The 25,965-nt window shown below is 40.2% G+C and overlaps 4 protein-coding genes across 7 annotated transcripts; 2 read left to right on the top strand and 2 right to left on the bottom strand.

Annotated features, from left to right (window-relative positions):
* Window positions 1-2,494: 2,494 nt before the first annotated feature.
* LOC140762465 (probable indole-3-acetic acid-amido synthetase GH3.1) lies at window positions 2,495-4,912 on the top strand. Its single transcript, XM_073100276.1, has 3 exons — window positions 2,495-2,909; window positions 3,015-3,919; window positions 4,020-4,912. The coding sequence occupies exons 1-3, from the start codon at window positions 2,587-2,589 to the stop codon at window positions 4,601-4,603; spliced, it is 1,812 nt and encodes a 603-aa protein (XP_072956377.1). The 5' UTR covers window positions 2,495-2,586; the 3' UTR covers window positions 4,604-4,912.
* Window positions 4,913-11,636: 6,724 nt separating this feature from the next.
* On the top strand, window positions 11,637-13,637 carry LOC140762466 (uncharacterized). Of its 2 annotated transcripts, none has more exons than XM_073100277.1 (2): window positions 11,637-12,222; window positions 12,764-13,188. In XM_073100277.1, exons 1-2 carry the CDS (start codon window positions 11,724-11,726, stop codon window positions 12,892-12,894), a joined length of 630 nt encoding a protein of 209 aa, XP_072956378.1. In that variant the 5' UTR covers window positions 11,637-11,723; the 3' UTR covers window positions 12,895-13,188. The 2 variants fall into 2 exon arrangements, with proteins under 2 accessions (XP_072956378.1, XP_072956379.1); XM_073100278.1 differs by lacking the exon at window positions 12,764-13,188 and adding an exon at window positions 13,198-13,637 and having other exon boundaries at window positions 11,640-12,222.
* Window positions 13,638-16,669: 3,032 nt separating this feature from the next.
* On the bottom strand, window positions 16,670-20,347 carry LOC140764018 (probable proteasome inhibitor). Its single transcript, XM_073102436.1, has 9 exons — window positions 20,058-20,347; window positions 19,794-19,980; window positions 19,558-19,704; window positions 18,903-18,977; window positions 17,741-17,818; window positions 17,619-17,650; window positions 17,477-17,537; window positions 17,291-17,368; window positions 16,670-16,977 (listed from the first exon to the last, which is right to left on the bottom strand). The coding sequence occupies exons 1-9, from the start codon at window positions 20,218-20,220 to the stop codon at window positions 16,905-16,907; spliced, it is 894 nt and encodes a 297-aa protein (XP_072958537.1). The 5' UTR covers window positions 20,221-20,347; the 3' UTR covers window positions 16,670-16,904.
* Window positions 20,348-23,017: 2,670 nt separating this feature from the next.
* Window positions 23,018-25,846, bottom strand: LOC140761947 (protein THYLAKOID ASSEMBLY 8-like, chloroplastic). 3 transcript variants are annotated; one of them, XM_073099496.1, is made up of 3 exons: window positions 25,421-25,846; window positions 24,168-24,558; window positions 23,018-23,443 (listed from the first exon to the last, which is right to left on the bottom strand). In XM_073099496.1, the coding sequence occupies exons 1-2, from the start codon at window positions 25,793-25,795 to the stop codon at window positions 24,169-24,171; spliced, it is 765 nt and encodes a 254-aa protein (XP_072955597.1). In that variant the 5' UTR covers window positions 25,796-25,846; the 3' UTR covers window positions 23,018-23,443; window position 24,168. The 3 variants fall into 3 exon arrangements, with proteins under 3 accessions (XP_072955597.1, XP_072955598.1, XP_072955599.1); XM_073099497.1 differs by having other exon boundaries at window positions 23,018-23,446; XM_073099498.1 differs by having other exon boundaries at window positions 23,018-23,467.
* Between the last annotated feature and the right edge of the window lie 119 nt (window positions 25,847-25,965).

Genomic DNA, 25,965 nt, shown 5'->3' on the forward strand with positions numbered 1-25,965 from the left:
TAGATAGGATAGTGGGGGGCAAGAGACAAGGTCAGGGATTTCAGGAAAGGATAGTCCTCGCTACTAAGATATTCCTTCTATCTAGCTTCTATCACTAGATAGATTGCATACAACTCCATATCCCAAGCTTAGTCAACGGTCAACTCCCCTTCCCCATATATGTGGCTTCCAGCCCACATCTTCACTAACACATTGTCTATCACAAATCTACCATATCGATCCATATCCCACAACTTATTTGTTTGATCTAAAGAGGAGAGAGAGAGAGAGAGAGAGAGAGTCACAAAGCACTAGGCCTCCTTTTACCCTCGATGCATTGCTTCCAATAAGCGGAGACTTACTGTGGAGGGGAGGGGCGAGGGGGTAGTCAATGCACCTGGGGAGAGACTGCCACGTATCGGACTAATGCGGCGGAGTCCACGTCAGCCTCGTTGGCGTCCAAGTCGTAGTGAAAATTATCCGAGTGATCACGATTGCTAATTACCAATCTTTCATGCATCCTCTTATATATATATATATTATATATTATATATGACAAATGAATTTATATCGAAGGTTAGGCAGTCGCAAACTTGCGATGGAGCAAAAGCTATCACGAGGAAAAACGTGTGAGGTCCGTAGTAGAAGGACGGCTTGTTAATTTTCCAATGGTGAGAAGCGTAACGCAATACGAACTAACTAGGAAGTAGCCTAGGAAGTCTACACAGCGTCACATTATAGAGTGTTTGACTTTGTAGCACATCAATATTATTTCGACGCATTTAATGGTCTTTCCACTTGGAAAATGGACTGCTTTTCTTGACTTTCTACCCCATCAATCTTTAACAGTCTTTCCACTTAGGATGGCTACCTATCTAGACCCTCCCACTCATTATTTATCATACGGAATTACATATTCATACAAAAATTTGTCAATATCCGAGTAGTTTCCATGCGGATAATTAATATATATATATATATATATATATATATATATATGGTTATGCTTGTCAATAGATCTCTTATAATTGACCAAATTAAAGAATAAGGTTAAAAGGAAGAAAGGTGGATAGGCGGTAGACAATTGGCAATGTCCATCACAGGTAGGTAACAAAAAGATCAATATGTTTCTCTGCCTTTTTGCCCCCCCCCCCCCCCCTAAAACTTTTAAGATCGATGGACGACTCCCAAAGTCCAAATCTCTGACTGGAAGACTCTTATAAAGTACTATCAAAAATGATGTTTAATTGTGAAATCTCTCTTCCTAAGTTGCTAGCTGCCAATTAAAATTGACAGAGCTTTTCTTGGTTTGATTTCAACTGCTCCCTCCCTCCCTCCTTTCCTCTTCTTAATTTGTCTGACAATGGATATATGTATGTATGTATGTATGTATGTATGGCCACACATAATTGATGGCACACACCTTAGCCAAAGTTTTAGGCCTCATCAAGCCACCATGTTTTCCCTCTTTTGGAGACTACAAAGAGATAAAGTTGCTTGGATTGCAAACCTAATTGGCACTCAATAAATCTCAAGGAAATTTACATAGGCTTTCTCATGGGACAAGAGCACATGAGATGCCTACACTAAAGTAGCATTGTAGAGTAGTGAGACATTTGCAGTGCTCCTTCATTATTTTTCTCATTTTCCTCTTTGGATATACAATATGTGTCATCTTGTTCCTAATTAGGGACTCTAAATTAAGAAACTAACACGAAAGGCATTTGTCTTAACTTATATCTTGACACGACCATTATGTTTTTATGAATACATCTTATTGTACAAGGCTCTTAATTAACTGATGTAGGCCCTAAAAGGGGAACATGTAGGCAAGTCTAATTTTAACTTATTATCAGATAGACTGTTTCATTACTTTAAAATGGTTATAATAGATTATAAACCTGTCTCAAGATTAGGTTGGCCAAGTTAGGGTAGGCAGTACTATTGATGGAAAGCATTTCCAATGCCAAAAGGCAAGGATTGAGCTCTAGCCAGAAAAAGGAACTAGACAAATAATTGATCCCTTCTCCTATATATATATATATATATATATATGTCAATGGATTTTATATTTATATCTTTTATTTTTATTTTCTTCTCTTATAATTTTCATCGAGAGCAAAGCAAAGCGTGTTATAGGAACTTCGAACGAAGAGCAAAATGGCTGTCACGTTAAGTGTTGCTCTCTAATCATAGCTTCTTCTTTTTTTTCTTTGTTTTATTTATGTCATTTAATTTTTTTTTTGCATCATTCGAAATGTATGACATGTCGCATGACAGCTGTGCACCTGAACTGAATGGCCATTAGGAAGCTTAGACACATCATTTATGTGACTGTCATACAAGCCGCTATTTATAACATTAATTAGAAAAGGAATAAAATATATAAATATATATTTATGATAAAGAAGGTGATTTGTCCAATTTGCCCTCGAAGCAATTGTGGGATACATCGATCCTTCTCCCTTCTCCTCCTCTATATATATTCCTCACCACCCTCGTTTCTTTCCCACAAATACGAATACAAACATCTTCCTCATATTACCTTAGCTAGCCTCTTCGATCACCACCACCTCTTCCTAGTAAAAACATAGAGATCTTAGAGTCATGCCCGAAGCACCGAAGAGCATCCGATACCCGGCCGACATCCCCGAGGATCATCGGAAGGCCCTCGACTTCATCGAGGAAGTGACCGCCAACGCCGGCGATGTCCAACGCCGCGTGCTGACCGAGATTCTCACGCAGAATGCGCCGGCCGAGTACTTGCAGCGCCACGGCCTGCCGGCCCGCACCGCCCCCGATATTGACTCCTTCAAGAGGCTCATCCCCCTCGTCGGCTACGAGGATCTCCAGCCCGACATCCTCCGCATCGCCAACGGGGACAACTCGCCCATCCTCTCCGGCCGCCCTATCTCCGAGTTCCTCACTAGGTGAAATTTTCATACACACAAACATATATACGTATTTCACTTCTTCTCTCTTCTGTATAGCTGAAAGCAATAATAGTGACGTAGTTGCATATGACATTTATGTAGCTCCGGGACTTCTGGAGGAGAGAGAAAGCTGATGCCGACCATCGCCGACGAGCTCGACCGGCGGTCGCATCTCTATAGCTTGCTAATGCCGGTGATGAACCGATACGTGCCGGGGCTCGACAAGGGAAAAGGAATGTACTTGCTCTTTGTCAAGTCCGAGTGGCGAACTCCCGGCGGTCTCGTCGCCCGGCCGGTGCTCACCAGCTACTACAAGAGCCGCCACTTCCTTGCCCGGCCGTTCGACTCCTACAACGCCTACACTAGCCCTAATGAGTCTATACTTTGCCCTGACTCATACCAAAGTATGTACACCCAACTCCTCTGTGGTTTAATTCTCCGGAACGATGTCCTCCGAGTCGGCGCAGTCTTTGCCTCCGGCTTCATACGAGCAATTAAGTTTCTTGAGAAGCACTGGCCTCGCCTTTGCCGCGACATACGTAGCGGCAAGCTCGACGAGGAGATCTCCGACCGGGCTGTCCGCGAAGCCGTGAAGCGCATTCTGCGACCGGATTCCGATCTCGCCGACGCGATCGAGGCGGAGTGTGGGAAGAAATCATGGCAGGGAATTATTCCCCGTCTGTGGCCTAACACTAAGTATATAGATGTTATTGTGACAGGGACGATGTCGCAGTACATTCCTACGCTTGAATTCTATGGTGATGGGCTTCCGTTAACGTGCACTATGTATGCGTCATCGGAGTGCTACTTTGGCCTCAATCTTAATCCCATGTGCAAGCCTAGCGAGGTGGCTTACACATTGATTCCTACCATGGGCTACTTCGAGTTCTTGCCCATCAAACGCAATACTCCTAATGGCTGCGCCGAGTTCGACCAACGGGACTTGATCGATCTCGTCGATCTCAAGCTTGGGCACGAGTATGAGCTCGTTGTCACTACCTACGCCGGTAGGTTTGAATAGGCTCAAGAATCAAATTTAATTTAATTTAATTTAAATCATTACATCATACTAAAATAAATAGTTATTGATCGATATTGTGATTGCAGGATTGTATAGGTATAGAGTGGGGGACGTGCTAAGAGTTGTCGGATTCAAGAACAAGGCACCCCAATTCAGCTTCGTCCGTCGGAAGAACGTAGCGCTAAGCATCGACTCCGACAAGACCGACGAGGTGGAGCTGCACGCGGCGGTAACGAATGCGATGCATCACTTGGCACCGTTCGGCGCGTCGCTGGTGGAGTACACGAGCTACGCCGACACGGCGAGTATCCCGGGACACTACGTGCTCTTCTGGGAGCTGCGCGCCGGGGGGACGGCAGTGCCGCCGTCGGTGTTCGAGGACTGCTGCCTCACGGTGGAAGAAGGGCTGAACAGCGTCTACCGGCAGGGCCGGGTTTGCGACAAGTCCATTGGGCCGTTGGAGATCCGGCTCGTCGAGGAGGGGACGTTCGATAAGCTGATGGATTTCGCGTTGAGCCGGGGGGCGTCGATAAACCAATACAAGGCGCCGCGCTGCGTCCGGCCGGGGCCGGCTTTGGAGCTGCTTAATGGGAGGGTGCAGTCTAAGTTCTTTAGCCCTAAGTGCCCAAAGTGGACTCCTGGGAGTAAGCAGTGGAGCAAGGAGATATAGTAGAGGGGGTCTAGTGATGGTGTTATGTTAGTCCATATCTTTAATTAGATTAAGAAGAATATAAGATGTTAGATTTGATCATGGCAGTGATCTCTCAATGTTAGATGAGGAGAGAAATTAAGGTGTCTTTTGCTTCGTTATTAGCTTTGCCTCTTCTTCTTCTTCTTCTTCTTCTTCTTCTTCTTCTTCTTCTTCTTCTTCTTTTTTCTCTTTTTTTTACTTTTGACCTCTTTTTTTCTTAGGGTGTTTGATGAGCTAGAGCTCATCACAATTGTGTACAAAAATGTTCCTATCAAGGAAGTTTTCTTACTACAGATCCCAATTTGGAGTTTATATTCTAGGATTATATCAGAGTTTATATGTTCGTTTGGTAGTCATACTAAATCTTCTATATATCTTGTTCACGCAAGGAGTATTAATCTCCTAATCCGGAATCCAAAATGGAGAGGAAGCAAGATTTAAGCTTCTCAAGTTTCACTAGTAGTAGTCATTGACTCATCTCATCTTGAAACTTAAACCTCTGAAAGTTTAAATATTCAATTCGAACTGGCTTTGAAACTTTAATCTGCACATCTAATTGCGTCAAACACCGCTAAAGGTTTAATCTTTCAACCGAAAAAGATCTTCTCATTTCAGATGGGCACGATACGTTGACGCTTTAATTTAGCACGAGTTAGATATGATGTCATTCGCATGGCTCATACGATTCTTTGGTTTGTGGTGCCTAACTTCCTTACATGTCTGCCTTCTTCCAGTTTGGTTTGCATGGTATTCGTTCCGTGCTCGGAACTGTCGGCGTGTCCAATTCAAATTCAAACAACTTTGGGTAGTTCGATCTACATAAGACATCAAATTCAGGTAGAAGTGAAAGCAAATTTTCTTCTCGTTTGAATCCTTTTGTGGTTGATATACTTTCAATAGTCAAGACATTGGTCTTTAGCTGCACTGCCAATCCCAGCATTCCACATGTATAGTTTAGTATCCATACAGTTTTACATCTAAAATAACCATCTTTCCAAAGAGCTGAAAGCAACAGGAGGAGGACGGATAGAGTGAATTAATTGCGCACAAGATGAAGTTCGACGGAGAAGTAGACGAAGTAATTACTCTACCAACCATATAAAACAGTCCAGTACTCCATATTCTATCCTGTTGCCGCTTGTAAAAGAAAAAATAAATAAATTAAAGTCCGTAAAATTTTCTCACACATCAAGGAACTCACGTAATGGTGTGATGAAGTAGTGAAATTAATAGAGATAAAACTATTGGATTCAGATGTCAACAGCAACAATTAATATTGATAAGTTGATCGGTACTTGTGTATAGTCTTATCATTCTCATCAGTGTAAATTGCTGGATGCGAAAACTTTGGTACAAGACCTATATTCCTATGTCCTATCGTGTGCTGTTGCTACTGTGAGAAAGGGAGCAGATTCCTGACAACAACTGCAACGGGTGGAGAGATGTCATCCAAAGACAATAAGTTCCACACGTTCTCCTGCTAAAAAGAAGGGTTTTCTGACGAAGAACAAGACTCTTATCCAACAAAAAGAAAAGTGGAAGATAAAGGGGGAGAGATTTTAGAACTTTGCTAGGAGATCTGAGCTGCATGTGATATGTGATCTCATTTTAGCCAACCATCCAGTTCTCGTAAAGTGACTTGCGACAGGCTAGTTAATTGGTCTATACACCTTTTAATAAAACAATATACTTGTCTCCCTAATATATATATATACCATGGGCAGTTGATAAAGGAAAAGAAAGCTCGAAAATTATGTTAATTAAAGCATGCATCAATGTATACATCTTCGATCTCGATCTCTTTATGAAATAAAATGGAGGCCTCACTCCACTCTCCACTACTATGGAGAGCTCAGAGCACAAGGCAGAGGAATAGAATCTGAAATTTGAAAGAATGTCAAGTCGAGGAGATTGCATTGCATTCAAAAGAGGAGGCATGCAAGAGAGTTGTTCTGAGACAGCAAGTACACGTAGCTCAAGCCTCCTCTTGAGCTTGGAACGTTTGTTAATTACATGGCAATATCTACTATCTGAAACATAATATATATATATATATATATATAGATTGAGCTTCAAATATTCCTTACGTTAAACGAGTTCATTTTTAGACGGAATATTTAATTTAAAACAACGAAGAGCATGTAAATGTTTGCCGAGGTTTGGACGCTTCCTTCCCCGGCCGTTGGCCAACGTTCACGTGAACACCGTGCAGTTGTCGAGACGGCACGTGCGAGGCCGCGTTGACTGGTTGACTCATGAACCCGGGCAACGTGGGGAGTAAACTCCTCTGTTCCATCCCTGTCGGGGAACCCTCACGTGCGGGAACATTATCCTGATGTCCATGCACATGTGTGGTGTGGGTGGCACTTACTTCATATATATAGCTACATATGATCTTTCTCTCTGAACACATGAAGGATATTGCCTTCAAAGTTGGCCATCAATTGCCAAACTCTTTTCAAATTAGGTATGTTAGGTTTTTAAGACAAGAAGGTGCACCAAACCCTGCTCACTGCCAACTTTTCGCTTGCATGTTTGAAGATGTTGTGGTTTTATTTGGTCCTGAAATGACTGTTAGGCCTACCATCCATCTGTTTGAAAGTAATGAACTTGACAGGCTATATAGGCTTACTCATCTATATGTTTGAAATAAGAGCTTGACACATATGTTGGACGACTAAAGTGAAGGAGCCCATATATACAGTTATATGAATGCTTACATGATTCAGGTTGAAAATTAATAATAATAATAATAATAATAATAAAATGTAAGAGGAAAAAAAAAAAGAAGAATTAACTACATGAGTTCCTGCAAGCAGGAAGCAGCAGTTAATAATGATAAAAAAAAAATTGTGAGGAGAAATTGTCAAATACTGATTTAATATCAAGGAGAAATAGGTTTTGAATGTTTGTTCTAGTATTCAAAAGGATTACAAATGTTAATGGGGACAAAGAACTGCCTGAAACAGAGTTGAACAGCAAAAAGAAATTAATGGCAGCGGACATGATAAAAGTTCAGACGGACAATAATTGTTGCCATGAACTCACTTGCCTTTAAGAAGTTATCAAGGTAAGAAAAAGTACAAATATGTGCTAATATGTTATAAAAAAATATATATGCTACATTATAGTCTTAGAGACAAAATGGCAGCACATCGAAGTGGTTCAGGCTTGACAACTGTTTAGAGGTCAAGAGATAACAAAAGTAACCAAAAAGCAAAAGGCATACAGGGAACTAATTTTGGCAATTAACATGCCATCAACAAAAGAATAACTTTGAGTGTGATTATATACGGTATCAGTAGGCCAAATCAACTGAATACTTGCTATAAATTCAGATCTGAACTTTTCTCCTTACTCTAATCTGATACAGAAAATCTTTGTCCGGATGCCTGGATGTTCTTAGGCAGCTCGACAAGTAGCATGCAGTCACTAGATCTCTCACATACGATGGATGAGTGGTATAGCAGTCTCGGTAGTATGTGAGCAGTTGTCAACATAATTCCAAATGGATGCAATTCAGATGAACATCGATAGTTTTCTGCGAGATGATTTTTCAAGCAGCGCAAATAAAAGAAATCCCTGCAAGTTATCAGAAAATTTCAAGCCATTTATATTTACAGACGCATGCAAAAGCAAGAGGGATATTTTTTTTAAAAACCACCGATCTACGATCTCTGTTATGGAATGAATGTCGATAGATAGTCTTCCAATCTCCTCTCCTCACTATATTATATATTTCAACCAAAAAAGACACATAGATAAACACATGAGGGATAAGGCATGCAACTGAAAGAACAAAATATAGCCAAATCAAAGATTGAAGGATAGCTCTGTTATGGAATGGTGTCAGCTGTAACATAACACAACCATCAGAACAGCTTAACGACCAAGTGGCTAGTAGCACTAGCAAACTCAGAACATAGAGCTCTCATCAGACTGTAAGCTTGGCAGTCCACAATGATGAAGAATAAGCAATATATTAGTGCTTGATTATTTGAAAATCTTGATGCCTAGTAGGAGAAGGGAGAAGCTAGCTAGCTAGAATCTGTATTGCCATTGCGTTACTCCATACATCCTGCAGCAAACCATCCCAACAGTGCTCATCCTGTCTAATGCTCTTTTACTGTGAACAGCCTTTCAAGCTCCAGTTCTAAATTCTAATCCATATTTGCTGCATATGATGATGAATTATCACCCGCAGACCTTCGATTCGTTTTTAACATAACAAGTATCATGAGCTTGATAGTGCTAATTATTGTTCGTCTGACAATAAATAATAAATATCACAACTTCTTCAACTTCTTTGTTAAGAAGGCTGTCCAATTGCACGAGGCTCCTACTAACATAAGCTTTGGGGTAGCAAGATACACGATGTTCATTACTGTAAAGGTCGGTTTCATGACTCAACCTCGTGCAACTAAGCAATACGATAACGTTAATCGTCACGCCAACCACACCCTCAATCATCTAAATTTTTAATCCTTGACATGCAGTACTTCAGTATCCTTTCATGATTGCTATCAAATAAGTATCAATCCTATATAAAATAATAAATCATCAGTTGTATCATACACCATAATGCCATTCCTTACGTATCTCGGTCCGCAGTGCTTCCAAGGCGAAGCACATTAAGGAAGGAGCTTGAACCTCTTCTTTTTCTTCCAAGTAATTAATTTCCCCTACCCAAAGATTATATTCTAAAAATGTGTAGGATTTAGTAGCACTCCTCCAAAAGTTTATGTCGTTGGAGCTATCACCCCAGAATTATAGTTCAGAGATGCTCATTAACATATCGGCATGTTAAGGCATCAAAAACTCATATCCTCTCATCCCATGACCATATTATCCACAAAATTTCACGAAGAAAATATTAAATTTCCTTTTTATTTCCTAACTTAACTCCATCGTATATAGCACAAATTTTAGCATATAAATCTGAGAAAAAGGCAACCAGGATTAATCAAAAGCTATATAATTGTAAAACACGATGTAATTATACAGGAACAAACATGAGATCAACTCAGATTCCTCAAATTCATTTTTGTAACCTCCATGAAGTTCGAGCTTTCTGAACAAGTCGATGATCCCCACAGTGGCTCAGCCTCCGGCTAACTAAGATTTGGATCCGATTGGATTAGGTTGGGGTCGGTTTTCGGTTCGGGTTAGTGTCTTTGGATCCGATCAGGAACAAGGGTACTTTTGTCAAATCAGTAAGCCTACAGCATGCGATCGTCTACAAACAAAGCTATAGGAAAATGATACAGCAGTAATATTAGATAACGCGCTTTGAAGTCGGCACGCTAGCTTACACGTTACCGATTACCGGTAAGGAATGTAGTTTGCTTGAGTTCTCTGATTGATACCAGTAACTCGGCAGCGTAGTATAGTTAACAAACGATATATGAGATATTTCAAAATTTGGACTTTTACGTAATTGCCACTAATTTTTTTGTAATATCTTAATTATCACTGAAATTAAAAATAATAAAAAAAATCAAGTTGTTGGTTAAATCTAATTAAGTATTAGTAAAACTAAACTAAAATTATTAAAATAGTTTGAAACTATTCAATATTTACCTAATATCGTCATACAATGATAAGTGTCTTTTCTATGAGAGCAAACAATATTTAGTCATTTTATGTGTTGGTTAACGTTGGAATCCTGAAGGAGTGGAAATTAAGATATTTTTTTAAAAAAGATATAATGATAGCTATAATATTTTGAAATTTTTTAAAATTAAAGTAAGTTGAGAGTTGAGAGAAGAAATATAAATGAAAAGTGGTACAAAGAAGGCAATTTTAAAGGGTAAAATGTGATAAGAAAATGATATATAATTTGATCCCTAGCCACCAAAGATGGAGGAGAGCAGCACATGCATTCATTTGTACAAATTATGAATAATTCAGGGCACTAGTGCACGAGATGTACCGTTGGGTTGGGTTGGGTTGGTGCTCAAGGAATAGCAATTCATTCTTTTCATGGTCCAACTCAACTGGTACTCTATTGTCTTCCCTAGCTAAAAATCATTTCATCCCTCCATAATAGCATCAAACACCCTAGGGCGGTCCCTTTTATCCCTTCTCCTCTAAACAAATAATTAGCTTCTCTAATTAACCCTAATCTCATGACAGATACAATCGACACGAATATTTACTAATATATAGGGAGATTCAGAATGCCCATATAAATATATCACTATATTTCATTCCAAATACAAACAAGGTTAACGTGGTGACAAAGACTTATCTCGTGAACTGGAAGGGTTAAAGAATTTTTAAGGGTCAATCATTGATGTACGAAGCGTATCATTAGGGAAGCTTGGGCCGAGAAGAAGGATTTGTTATATATATATAAGGATATAAAAAGGGATGCTCCACCTTTATAGCTTTATTGCTTAGAGCTGTGAACCCAAGTAAAATAACAGCAGGGGGTTGAGTGTAGAAAATATATATATGATATAGAATATAATAAACATAAAACATAAGGTGCCAAATGCAAATCGTTTTCTCTCATCTCATCACATCACAGGTAGATTATTCCGAGGTGAGAGAACTTCAGTTATTTTGTTTATATATATATAATATATATACATATTTGTGTATGTAATTGTGGTCTGCGGTTTCTACTCTCTCTGCCACTCTGGACTTCACTTCACTGCGAAGATTCCTCTACCAATCCCTTCCTCATAAGACGCCAAACTCAAAACCGGAATAGAAGGCTTAGCCCCCCCCCCCCCCAACCCCCACCCCCCAACACCCCCACCCTCTCTCTCCTCACAACTCTCCATTGTATTCGCCTCAATCTATTAACCGGTGGGACCCATGGGGCCCACCAGCTCTCTTATTTGACCATATTGCCCCCCTTTTATTGCTCCAATTTTATTAGCTCTTTTATGCCGGCATCGGTTTAATACCTGTTCACATTGTTGATTCGATGGGTAGCTTAGTCATTTCGGTCTTGATATCATCAGGAACTCCTCTGTTCATCCACATGGGTATTTAAAGTATCCAGCTTGACCTAACAATCCTCTCTCTCTCTCTCTCTCTCAAACCCTCCTTAAACCTCCATCTCTTCTCTCTCTCCTCCCCCTCTCCCATGGCAAAGTTCTCATCTTTATTCACCAATCTAGTGTTTTTCTCCCTTCTCTTCCTCGTAACCCTCGTACGCCACCTTGCTGCAACATCCGATGGCCGCGCCGCCGTCTCCGGCGACTCGATCCACGATATCCTCCGCCACCACGGCCTCCCAGGTGGCCTCCTCCCCAAGACGGTCGAATCCTTCTCTCTGGATCCGGCCACCGGCCTCCTCGACGTGAAGATAACCTCCCCCTGCTACGCCAAGTACGACGACGGCCTCGCCTTCTTCGACCAAGTGGTCCGTGGCAACCTCAGCTTCGGCGCGCTACGTGGCGTAGAAGGGTTGGCGCAGGAGGAGCTCTTCGTGTGGCTCCCCGTGAAGGGGATCCTCGTTTCGGATCCGAGCTCAGGGGTTATCCTATTCGACATCGGCCTCGCGCATAAGAGACTATCGAGGTCGCTATTCGAGGATCCGCCGGATTGCCGGCCGGAAGGGGATTCGATTCGGATGCTCGGAGGTGAGGAATTTGGAAAGATCCGATTTTGACGGGGAATTATTGATGGGTTCTGGTGTTCTGTTTCAGTTTCTTTGAGTTGAGCTGGGTTTTAATTGTTTGGTTTATTGCTTAATTTGAAATGGGTATTAATTGCTTCACTGTTTCTAGCAGAGTTTTAACGCTCGCGATCTCAAAAGTGGTACCTTGGATTTATTTCTGGTTGGTTTCAAGGGATTTATTACTTAAAATTGGCATTCTTTTCCAGGATTGTGCTTATAGAAACACTTCTTTTCTTTTAAATACGAGTCCTGGTACTGCTATTGCTTCTTCTTTTCTTCTTGGTTTGGAATTCATCTTTCTGATGCTGAATTCCGCTCGCTGGTTTATCGGATTTCAGAATGGTTAACGTTATGTGAGTTAATTCCGTGTGAATTAATTGGGCTACTGCCATTACTTTGGCATTGTGTGTGCTCTTGTGAAGTAATAATAAAACTTAGATCTTGCCAATTGAATTTAGAATAGGTCAATCCTTTTGTATTGATGGCAAAATTCTTCGTTGCAGGTTACAATCTAGAAGGCGATTCTGCTAATTTTCCCTCAAAAGTTGGTGTTTATTTAAGATTGAGAACCCTTCCTGTACTTAACAGTCTCTGCCTCCTTCTTTTCAGGAAAAAAAAAAAAAAAATCTGCTAATCATATCATGTTGGAAATTGATGTTCTTTTTCTTTGCTGCGTTCTTATAACCCTTTTCTTTATTTAACCTTACCTGTTCTTCTACAAATGCATCTGGTGTTAATTGCTCTAAATTGGGTATTTGCTCTTTAATTGCTTCAGTCCACTAGTTCCGGGGAGTTAGCCAGTCATTTTCCTTGCTTGCTATTGTCCTGCTCTCCTTTTGTCTTATTATTAGTTTCCATTGCAGTGAGTTAGTGGTTCTGTACCTTCTGTCTCCCTATTGTTAATTCCCTGTAATTAAAGTCTGGGTTTATTTTGCAGGGCTCATTGGCAGAACAGGCTTCCAGCAGCAGAGATAAATAAAAGAATCATCTAAACAATTTCCAAAACTAGTTTTCTTCCGTCTCTCTCTCTCTCTCTGGCTGAGGTTTTATGGAGTACTGTAAATGAGAATGTGGAGATAAAAATGTCTATTTGGTAGTGTCAGTACCTTTTTTCTTCAATCTTTTCGTCCTATCATCTTTTTCTTTTATATATATATAGATATAGATATATAGCATTGCTTCCTATTTAATATGCTTGGTGCTTAATTTGCTGCTGTCGTTGTACTGAACAAATGAGGCTTTGAGTTGAATGGTGTGTGCCAGCTAACCTTTCATGTGATTGATTGGCTGGTGATGAGGTAGTCTTCAGCTGTTCTTGTAGTTTCTCTAGTTGTTTTGTAATGTATTGTTGTCTTGCTGCCTGCCATGTTGGCTTAACTACTCCTCTTCCATGCAACTAATCCAGGTCATAGGAATGCGAGATGACAATATATAAAATATTATCATAGTCCGGAGGAATTACAGTTTGGTGAACAAAATTATGACAGATAGGAGAGAAGATATGACCGACTTTATATTTAAATATCTCATCTGGACTTTTATATATATATAAAAAAAAAGAATCACATAGGACGAGAATAGCTGCCATTTAATAATCTCTATCGGTTACAAGAAGCGTGATAAGTGTGAACATTAATTAAACTGAGAGGCGTCGATGTCTAATAGGATAAGTAATTCGAACTGCCGGGTTCTTCCGTTCGCTCGTTTTTCTCTTATAAAAATGAGCGATCCTGGTCTTAAATTTTAAGTAACATTGTAAGTTTTTATAAAGTTAAGAAACAAATACGAATATATATAATTTGACCACTATCGGTCGCCCGTCAGTGCTCGCCCACCTAATTCCAAACAGTTCGTTATTTAAGTCAACTAACGCTCGACCATTCCCTTGTTTAGCAAAGAGGACAAGGCCGAGAAGGCCCAGGATGCAGCTGAAGAAAGATGCAAGGCCGGCCTAATACTTTGGGTAGCTCCAGGTGATGGGCCTTAAGAAAAGAGGTTGCTTTCCGGGTTAGCAAAGAGGACATAAAATAAATAAATAGAAAAGGCGAGAGAAAGAGAGAGGTGTCTTTCTTTGTACGCTTTCTCCGGAAGGAATCCACTCGAAACTGGACCCTCCCTCCGCTTTTTAAACGTCTTCGCCCTATCGTCGTAGTCGCCTTTCCCTTTCCCATGGAGTGCAACAGGGATGACGCCGAGAAAGCCCGAGACCTCGCCGAGGAGAAGTATAAGGCCGGCGACCTCGACGGCGCGATAAGGTTGGCTCTCAAGGCCAAAACCTTATTCCCTGCCATCTCTGGCCTTTCCCAAATGCTCGCCGCCTTCTACGTCCATCTCATGCACAGGGAGTCCCTTCTCGCCGGAGAAGTCGACTGGTATGCGATTCTCGGCGCCAAATCCGGTGCCAGCGTCGACACCGTGAGGAGGAAGTTTAGGAGCATGTGCTTGCTTACTCACCCGGATAAGAACAAGTCTGCCGCAGGTGAGGAGGCGTTTAAGCTTGTGAATGAGGCGTGGAGCGTGCTCTCGGAGGAGTTCAGTTATTGTCCGCGACCTGTTCGATTTAATGTCCAGGTGAAACAGCCATCTTGGTTTTCTTCAGATGATGCTCCGATTAAGAAGGAGAGCACAAGGGGTCAGAATAATTCTACTTCAAGATCTTCAACATATGGCTCTGGTGGTGGTAGTAGTAGCAGGAGTAATAGTGATAGTTCTTTTACCTCATCGAATGCTAGCTACGATTTTACTCCTAAGGAATCGAGTACTAGATCAGATGCTCAATCTGGCAATACTGAAAGAGCGAATCCGAAGGAGAGCTCGAATTCTCCAACTGATGGCGCTAATTGTTCTCGCAAGGAATCGGATACTAAGCCAAATGCCCAATCCAGTGATGACGTTTCATCTAAACAGCCAAACAGCAGCTCCAATCAGCAGAACCCAAATACGAAATCTGAAGCAAGTTCAAAGAATTCTCGCCGTAACTCTGATCCTCCTCCAGAATCTAGTGCTAAATCGGATACTAAATCTGCCGACAAGGTCTCGTCGCAGCAACGAAATGGTGGCTCAACTCCAAAGGCAAGGACGCGTAGTCCTCAGGGCTCTTGTGACTCTTCTACTACCCAGTGTGGAGCTAATCAAGGAAATGGCTCTGGTTGTTCTCGCAAGGAATCGGATACTAAGTCAAATGCCCAATCTAGTGATGATCACGTTTCACCTAAACAACCAAATAGCCGCTCGAATCAGGAAAACCCAGATATCAAATATGAAGCAAGTTCAAAGAATTCTCACCATAATTCTGGTTGTCCTCCAGAATCTAGTGCTAAATCAGATGCTACATTTGACAATAATGTCTCGTCGCAAAAACCAAGTGGTGGCTCGACTCCGAAGGCAAGCACGAGTAATCCTCAGGGCTCTAGTTTCCCTTCTACTACCCAATCTGGAGCTAATCAGAGGCTTTCACCTGGAAGAAACGGCCAGAGCAAGAAGAGTTCGACTGCTGCTCATTCGAATTCTGGTTTCCCGCGAGCCAAATGGGTTGCTAAGTCAGATAGTGGACAAGTTAATTCTGGTTCTGCACCCCAATCTAGTGCTACTTCGCGTCCTCAACCTGAATCTGGTCAAAAATCAGAGGCTAAAGAGTCTGGTCCTGAACCCAGTTCATCACCACAACCCAACTTGGTGTGCCCAAAATGTGACAAAGAGTGCTTGTGTGTTGATCCTTGTCGCTTGGCTATTAGATGCCAGCATTGCAACATATTGGCATTGAGGCAAGTTGATAATGGTGTCTTTGGCATACTGATAGGAGATGGCACCATCGATATAGTTGGCGGTAGCAATGTGACGATTAATATCGCCAAAGTGGATGACGTCGAAGTTGAGGGGGAGGCCAATGTGTACATTACTCGATGCGATGGCGTCAACGTCAAGGGATGCAGAAGCGTTCAACTCAACCGCTGTGATAACTTCAACATTAATAGGCGTAGGAATGGGAAGGGCAGCTTCTCCTGAGAAGATGCAAACTGCTATCTCGTATTTCTGAATAAGGTCGCAACACCTTTCAGGCCCCTTACCTTTTAAGATATATGTAATTACTGTAACCGTAATGGATTGAGTATTTGGGGTTGAAAAATTCGGTGTCGTTGTCTTTTCAATTAGTAAGAGATAGGGATACACGTACATGTTCTTTACTTCCAATACGTAAAGATTTCTCATTTTTCTCAGTAATCTCCATTGCCGTTGGGTTCATACAGATAATTCTACAGAAAAAAAAAACAAAAAAACCTTGGCTGGTAAATGGTAATATATATCTTCTACTCGAGACTGAAAACTCCGATATAGCAAAGCTCATTAAAGTCTTATCCAATTTCCAGTAAGCCTCATATAAGGGTAGAAGACGGTCATACAAATACGTAAACAGTATAACATGATTAGTACTTGAATAGAAGGATTACTTGAGTAAAAACTACATTAGAAGAACTGTACTTATCTATAACTGTAGTCCTAAGGAGACAACAGTCTACCAACACAAATCTCTGAGATACATATACAGTAACTGGAAAAAACATTCAAAAAGAACTGAACAAAAGCACACATGTATCTGCCGTTACGTCTATATGAACTCAGGCCCTTGCTGAAAGAACTCAACGTCTATATAAAATCAGGCCCTTGCCGAAAGAACTCAAGGTCTGGATGAGTATTATCTCCTGGTCGCCTTTGACGCCTGCTCAGAATGTCCCATATAAAAAAATGAATCAGAGACTTGTAGCAAAGTTGTACCAAACATACAGGAACAAAAACTAGAAGAGAGGAAATTTAAACTATATATTAGAAGCAAGTTCAAAATGCAAATACAGGTGTTACAATGTGGGTTTATGAAGGGCAGATGTACTCTGCATTAAGCACATACAGAAAGCAAAAAAAAATGGAGAATTTAAACAGTCAAACATTGTACTTGGCTGTTATAGTCTCTCTTTTACTTGCTAAAAAGACCAACAGGTTTTGTAACACTGTGAGGCTAAAGTAGTTTTGTGTACCTGACAAACCGAGAAGGCTCAAAGCCTGGAACATCAGGAGGACCAATAGGATCAAAACGTGCACCAGGCGGCAGACCCCTGTATCAATTTACATGCATTAGTAGTTCAATAAAATCAACTTAGTAGATGAGGGTAAAAAATGAGCAGCTCTACGCTCTTGATAATAAAAAGACAATGTTTACTGACGGGAGTCCACCAAGAGCATCAGGGCGTTCACCGGGAGGAAAGAAGCGTGGATCATTTGGCCCTGTTTCATGATAGTAAGTTCAAACATCAACATATAATTATAAATATGTCCAAATAACTTTAAGAAAATTTAAATAACTACCAACAAGCATGCTGCCACCACTTCCGGTGCCCCTGAAAAGAACGTGAAACAATAATAAGATATCCATCAAATTGACTTGCAGTAGATGAACTAGAATAGAGGTGGCAGCATCAGAGACAGACCTATGAGGAAAAAAGCCAGCAGGAGGCCCAGGGTAGACATCGTTGTAGTCAATTGGTGAAATTGGAGGATAAACGAGTCTACAGATAAAAGATGACAAGCCATATGAATACAGATTACAGAAGTCAATAGTTTTTCCAAAAAGATCAAATAAGGGCTAACACTAACTAAAATGTAGAAAAGGAGTATTAGAATCCTAGCATCCAAATGTATAAAGTAGATAAGATATGAATATTATTTAAATAGGTGAAGGGCTGAGTTATTAGCTGGTGAAATGTGGTAAAAGCCTCCTATGCGTCAAGACAGAAGAATGAAGATATCCTCATTACTCGGCCATATATTAACCTTGGAAGTTGGGGAGACATCCAACAGAACTTAAGCAATAAGGACAAGGATATGACACAAGAAAACTGGACAAAAGCATTAAACAACAAAGTGAGAAACAGCAATAGTGAAAGAATAGATTAAATAACTATAGACGAATGCCGAGAGTCATGAAAGGATTCATGTCGGCTATAGAAGGACATGACTGCACAAGGATATGACACATATAAACTGGACAAAAGCAGTCAACAAGAAAGTGAGAAACAACAATGGTGAAGGAGTAGATTAGAAAAAACTATAGATGAACATTGAGACTCAAGAAAAATTCATTAGACTTCCATTATCTCAGGGAAAAAAGAAATAAACACCAATAACCCCAAAAGGCATCATTCTACGCCCAAAACCAAGCGCACTCATTGCCAACCTCCTATTTCAGCATACGACATTAATTGTCTTGTCAAGGCACCGCATTTTTTTTTATCTAGGAGACCAAACTAAATTGTTAATAATTTCTTATAATGCACCAAGCACCATGAAAAGATTTCAGGAGATAAGAAGTAACCCCAGAGAGAAATATAATGGGGTATTCGATTCAAAGATTGCAAAAGCTGCAACTAGGCAAAGCCACAGATCAGGCACAAGCAAGCTAAAGGAGATAATCATAGCACTCCTTCATAAAGAAAGTAAAATAGAGAATTGAACTAGAATAGTAATTCCTGATATCAACCAAATTATGAGCTGAGAAATGCCCCAAAGAATCTGACAACAAATACCTTATATAACTTCAAAGCTCTAGCTGATTAGTCATAATAAGAAAAATGCAAACACCAACACACGTACCCTGAAGGTTGAGGTTGATGCTCGACTGGAATTCCCACGACAGGTTCAGCAGTGCTCACTCTAGGCACTTCATAACTGCAAAGGAGCATAAATTAAAAGGTATAACAACCTTGCAATGTAGCTTACAAAATGATTATGAATTTTCATATAAATGTAGTAGAAGCAAAAACAACCACAAATCCCGTAGTTCAATGGAACATTTAAACTGAAACCATAAAAAAGGAGAAATCGACCAGAAACTTCAACAACATTAAATGATGGAACATGTGAATTTGTCAGTATATGGACTGTCTTCCTCTTATCCAGACTTTTGAAACAAAATTGTAGTATTATTACTAGTTACTACAATAGCCTACATGTAGTAGAAGCATATTAAAATTCAGCTATTATATAAGGCAGCACCATGTTGAAGGTACTTGAAAGTAAACAAATTCCCCTTTAACAAAATAATTTGCAGAAATCTGATCTACTTGGCTAAAAAGAGAAGAAAAAAGATTGCTAGTTATGAGCTTGTCAATCAGGACCAAGTTTTTTTAAGGACAAACTCTAGTCAAGCATGATAAACAATACGCAATCATAATATTGTCAGTAACAATATAATACTGCTAAGGTTTCTAAATCAAAAGGAGGATATCAAAATTAGAATTCAACAGACCCCCGTGTTGATGAAGTGCTCTCAACCTTGCGCTCCAATTTATCCAAAACACCAGAGTTCAAACTCTGGACTAGTCCCTTTAAATTCTTGTACATATTTCCATAATTTCTCGGCTGATCACCATCATCCGGCAAGTAATCCTTCACACTGCAACCATTAGCAGACGCAGTAAACTTGCTAATCATAACAAACAAACAAAAAAAGATCTCTTACGAGAAATCAAAATAAGCCCATACTTAATTTGGAGATGAAAGGGTTCCTTCAGCTCTCCTTCCAGATCCAGCACATCGACCTCGAGCATATCCCCAATCACGAGGCAGTTGACCATGACTCTCTTTTTCACGCCCTTATCGTCCTTGTAATACACGAAACCGTATCTATCTTCCATCTCGTTCCACCCATCGACGCTAACTTCCTCCTCGCCTAAATTACAACAAATTTGACCATAAGACTAGCAAATTTCGAAGAGGTAAAGGGATTAGGAAGGCAAGACTACGAACCAATTTGGGAGTTGTCGGAGAAGGCGTTGCGGCCGGTGGCGACCAGGGAGTATCCGGCGGGGAGGAAGGAGGAGTGAACGGCGAAGGCGATCTTGTCGTGAGGTTTTCGGAAGGAAGGGCGCGAAGCCCTAATGACTGCTGTTACCGAGTTCTCGGTGGCCATCGCTCGATCTCAGATCGTCGCCTGAGGGTTTGGAATGGACTCTTCCCTTCAATTTCTATATTTTCGTGGATACCTTCTCGAATCGACGACCGCTCTGCTGCTTCGGGAAAGGCGGTTTGCAATATCTCGCGGGCTTCCGTGTTAATACTAGTTATATAAGCCAATAAAAATGGGATTCAGTAATTTTATTTAAATTTATCAAAAATTAAATCCGACCCATTTAATACATACCGAACTAAATGGATGCGGATCGGTTTATCCAATGTGTAATCGGATCCGATTACACCCCTATCAGCGAGATTTAAGGCCGAGATGGATGGTTGGAAAGCAAACCATGGGCTCACTTGGAAAGATGGGCCCTTACCCTTCTGTGTCTCATGTTCATAGACTTGCAGTTGCACTGAGAGATACTACAATAAAGTCTGGCCCATAATTCTTCAGAATATTGTGGACCCCCTTCAAATTAATTAAAGGACCCCAGTAATCATGCATTTCAAATGATAAAAAATGTTGATCGAGTTGGCTGGATTATGGCAGTCGGCACACACAAATATTGAGCTTAAGATCAAAGTCTACTCAAGCTTAATATTGGGATCTTATAGTATCCAGCTCTATTTCAACTTGTTGCCATCTAATCTATAGCTTTTCCTGAGCGTGATATGGCCACTTCGCTTGTGGATTAGTAATTGGCATCACAAGTAGTTATGCTAATGTATGGGCTTGGAGATTTTGGGGGTGAGCCATCAAGAATTAATGCCAGTGATTCCAGTGACTTTAATGTCTCTATTCACTAAAACACGCACATCAGTTCCAAAACCCAAGTGGCTTATTTTGAAATACCCAACTCAACACCCATTGGCCATCGCTCAAACATAATAGCAAATGGCACGTCTAACTGATGCGAACTCAATCATTTGGCATCACAAGAAAACCATCTCCAGCTATGCATGCATTGCAGACACCTAACTTGAAGTGACATGACTTTCTTCTTGGTATTTATGCAAATAACCTCCTAGATTCTAGACATATTATAGAAAACCTCCTTCTGTTAAAAGTAATATTTGTAAGGAACCACCTCCGTATGAATATTTTGGTCAAAAAATATATAGAAAAATATTATTTATAGGGTAGTTAGAGATGATAGTTTTGCATGAAAGAAAAGGACTTCTGTAAATATGCAAAACCAGGTGGTTATTTGCAAAATATCCTCTCCTTTTCAGTTCTTCTGAGGTGGGGGTCAGATCAAGTTCTGGTCCCAACCAGATGTGATTAAATTGGCCATAAAGTAAGTGTGACAAAGATTCGGCACACGTATGGGCATTTGCCACTCATCCCATGCCTCTAGATCTAAGCGGGCCCATTACAAATAATCACGATGAGTTTAATTGGGACCTTCTCCAGCCAGGTATGAGGGAGGCCAGCAATAGGGATCTCTCCATTCGAGATGTCTAAACTTCTTAAATTCCGCATCTCTTTCATAGAAGAAATTCTCGATATAATGCGAAAAGAAGGACAAAGTAATGAGAAATATTTACATAAACTTCACATTCATCTCTAATTCGATTTCTTTTTCTTTTCACTCTCACAAAAGCGGGAATTCTGTACAATCTCTCTGACTTGGATTAAGTATTGATACAGAGGAACAGTGAGAAGAGAGTTACATAAGTTTCACGACTTGTATTCTTCTGATCTTTGCCGAGTAACACGAATGTAGCAGAAAACTGTTGCGAGGATAGCCGTGACAAGTCCACCAACGATCACTTCAGCTCCGGCGATCGACTTGTCAAAGACATGAGGTCTTTGATGAAGTTTATTCTCCGTTGACACAGCAAGTGCTGGCCCGGCTCCTACCGGAGGCAAGCCGGAGGAAGGCGAATTAGCCACGATAAGCTCAGCTTTGACCGGAAACGTTCGAGCTAGAGCTAGAGTCATCAGGAGATAAGAAACTATGAAAAGAAAGAAGACAACACGAACCATAGAGTGTGACATCAAAATCTGAGAGAGATTAGAGAGTGCCTCCAAATGATTGGAACTTTTGAATAGATAGTACAAGATATAGGAAGCTAAGTAGCCTTTATATAAGGATGAGTCATGAGGAATGCCTAATGAGATTACTAGTAATCGAAGGGCTTCCATGTTTGCAATTAATGCAAGGCAGGTAGAGGCATTCTTCCATTGGTAGGTGGTGGAAGATTTCAGTCCAGATTTTTGAGGCCCATCGCATGTGGGTGTACCATGCATCTGCACGGTTTGTTTGATAGGTTAGTCAGATTGATTGCTTTCTGTGATAGGAATGCATTAATGCAAATGACACCTGTTGTACTACAAATGGCAGAAAGAAGAACAGCTATATCCTCTTAAGATGAGGGTCCATCCAAATCATAGATACTATTTATTGGATTGGTTTCATAGGGGTAGTCGCTGAATCAATCAATCAGCAAATGGATTTCAAACAAACAGTTTTTTTTTGTTACTTGGGAACAATTGAATCCACCAATGTGTTCAATTTTTACTGGATATCTTGATTAGCTATCCAATAGTTACTGGCTTAAGAGATCTGTTATAATTAAAGCATAAACGTTGCTACGTGGAGTCAAAACTCTAAACCTCTCAACAGAATCTGAGTGTCTCGAGTAATATAAGAACATCAAGAGAAATTACTAAAATCACTTTGTATATGTAGTAGTTTATGATCACTGGAGTTAGAGTATGAGAAGCACAATTGTCGTCCTTCATGTAAGTGAGAAGTTAATGAAAATATATGCATCATTCAGGAAATGCGAGAGATGAACCCCCATAGAGCAAGATTTTGGGCAGAAATGTTACTGTAGAGGATTGTTTTAAAACAATAAAAATTCCCAAGATTCTACAAGTCAGGACTCAGGACAGAGATATCAAAGCTCATTTAAAACCAAATTTCAAAATAATGGATGAAGCAGATCATGAGCTGCCACTCTAATGATCGCCCCGTTCTTCTCTCTGGAGCTGTAGAGTTGCCACTCAGCTGTCATATATTTGGTTCAATAGAAGACAGCAAGAACTTGATCAAACTGGTTTGACCCAAAAGCATTTTTCAGGGGAATAATACACTCTGGACATCGAAATATTTCTCAGATGTTACCACATTAATATTCCCTTGAGTATTATCTTGATCTAGTGCTTCTGCAATTGTTGAATCGTTTTACAACATGATGATCTGATCCTGAAAGGGGAAATTCACATCCTGCTACAAGAAAGCGAAGCAAACCTGAAAATTTCCTTCTAAGAGGGAGCTAACGTACTATACCACATTTGTAAGAAAGTAAATGAAATTACTATGAACTAGAATACTCTGATCCCTGTAAAGTTCTGCTACAAAACATGCAAGAGAGACAGGTGCCAATTTGTACAGTCTAACAACATTATTAGGAAAAATTATAGAAGACTTCTTGGCACAGAAAAGTTGACTTTGAATTTTAAAAATTTAAAGTGATAAGAAGGTCATCCTGTGACAAAATGTTATGATACCATTCATCATTAGAAAAATCCCTAACAAAAATGCTATGATACCATTCATCATTAGAAAAATCCCTAACAAAAATGGCTTTCTGGTATTGCAAAAAGTTCATATTTTGAATTTTGATCCAATATTTGGTGCCATTGATAGTGACAGAAATGCAAAGGTATAAGAAATTAGAGCTTGATCACGGTTTATCTTAATAATCTTAATTATGCTTCATTAGGTCACCTAACTCAAGAAAAAAAATGGTCATTGATTTCTACAGAATGAACTTATTGAGAACATGGTACGTGAAATCAGAACCTATAATTGATCGCCATGGAGCTCAGAAGACTATATCAATGCGTATTAGCTGCGCTCAAAATTAACTAGAGAAAATATGACAATCTGTTCCGAAACTATTAGTAGAAGATATTGAATTGAATTAGATGGGGTAAATAGAACATACCTTATCTCATACCAAAGATCTCTTCAGGGGGATCGTAAATATGCCGCTCTGGAAATAACTCCTCAAAATCTTGTTTCACCCTATTCCGCAGAAGTGGGTGTGGTAAAAGCCCCTTCAACAATATCCTAAAGGGCAATTCCTCTGGAGGATCAGGAGATTTCTTCATATCCTCGTAGATATTCATTGCATCTGATGGTGATCCATATCTCAGGAACCCCCTAATAACTTCAGCATATGTTTGTGAATCAGGAAACAGTTCCTCTTTTTTCATGCTTTCCCACACTTGCATTGCCTCTTCCATCTTTTTACTCCTTGCCAAAGCAACAATCAAATCTTTGTATAAGTATATATCTGGTTTATACCAGTCCTCCTTTTGTATAACCTTGAACATCTAGGAAAGGAAAAAAAAACAGAAACCATTCTATAGTCATTTTGACAAATTTGAAAAGAGAAAACTAAGAAGGCACCCTATAAGCTAGTAATCACCAGCCAAAAAGAAATGCAAGAATATAGACTACAAAATAGCATGGCACTCGTACATATTAATATGCATTGATATATCTTGCAGTAGTATTCTAGGACATACTAAGAGATCATCAGTCATCAAACATAAGCAATGCTCTGGGAGATAGAAATAGAAAATTACATTTATTCATTAAGTTTCAGTTATGACCTAAATACAAAATGAAACAACTGGAAGCAAACAATATTACTAAAATTCAGGATATAAATAGATCATTAGGTGGGGGATCACTACTAGTGAATGTCTGTGCTTCGCAAACACCAAGAGACTCTGCTTACAAGAACCAACATTAGATGCAGTCAGAAGAAGCTTGATTCCCTTATATTAGAGGTAGGCATGATTCTCTCATCTCCTAAATAACCAACGGAAACAAGTAATGAATAAGAGCACCAAAAGGAATCTCCTTAAGAAGTACCTATTCAATTGTATTTTGCATTTTAAACTTCCTCCAACTTTTAAGCTTTAATGTTTCCATGCCACATTAATATGCCTGATTACCAATACAGGATCTGTTATACAGTTCTTCACCCAAAATTTATCAATTACGATAACTAGAAGGTCACAAACACTAAATACAAATCTAAAGTAGTTCAATTTAGACAGGAAATGTGATACAGACGAGCATTCCATCAATTAACTCCAGCTCTAAAATCTAAAGTAAAATTAATCAATTTCACGAGATATCCAAATCGGAAGCCGTAAAATCCCATATGCATCATAAAAATCATACCTTGAGCGCCAACTCCACCTCCTCCTGCCGCTCCAACTCGGCGAGCACGGCAATCTTGTCCATCTTTAGCAGCCTCCGGACGTGCGATTTGATAAACTTCTCTAGCTTCTCCTCATCATCCTTGAATCTCTTCAATCCCAAAATCACGAAAAGAGCCTCCTTTCCTATCAACTTCTTTCCCCTCCAAAGTGGTCCTCTCGGCCTCCCGTCGTGGAAGAAGCGCCCGAACTCGAAACTGGGCTGGATTTGTCGCGATTCTCGAATTGGGTTCTGGAACTGGAAGGGAGAAGAGGGTAGATGCAGTCGATTGGTGAGGATTCGAAGAATTGACGAGGATAATTTGGGCGTTCTCGATAGGAGAGCTCGGATCGCCATCGGAGGAGGGAGGAGATGGTTAAACCTCTCGCTCGCTGCTCAAAAGTAAAACCCTTGAGCTACAGAAGCCGACGAGTATTTGTGTGTAAATCTTATATGGAATCTCTCGTTGTAGAGAGAACTAGGGGCAAAATACGCGATCGTTTTAGACCGTTGGATCGGGTGAAGAT

This window comes from Typha angustifolia, chromosome 7 (genome assembly GCF_048772165.1).
Source record: "Typha angustifolia cultivar Huaian chromosome 7, ASM4877216v1, whole genome shotgun sequence".
In the NCBI taxonomy this organism is placed as follows: Eukaryota; Viridiplantae; Streptophyta; class Magnoliopsida; order Poales; family Typhaceae; genus Typha; species Typha angustifolia.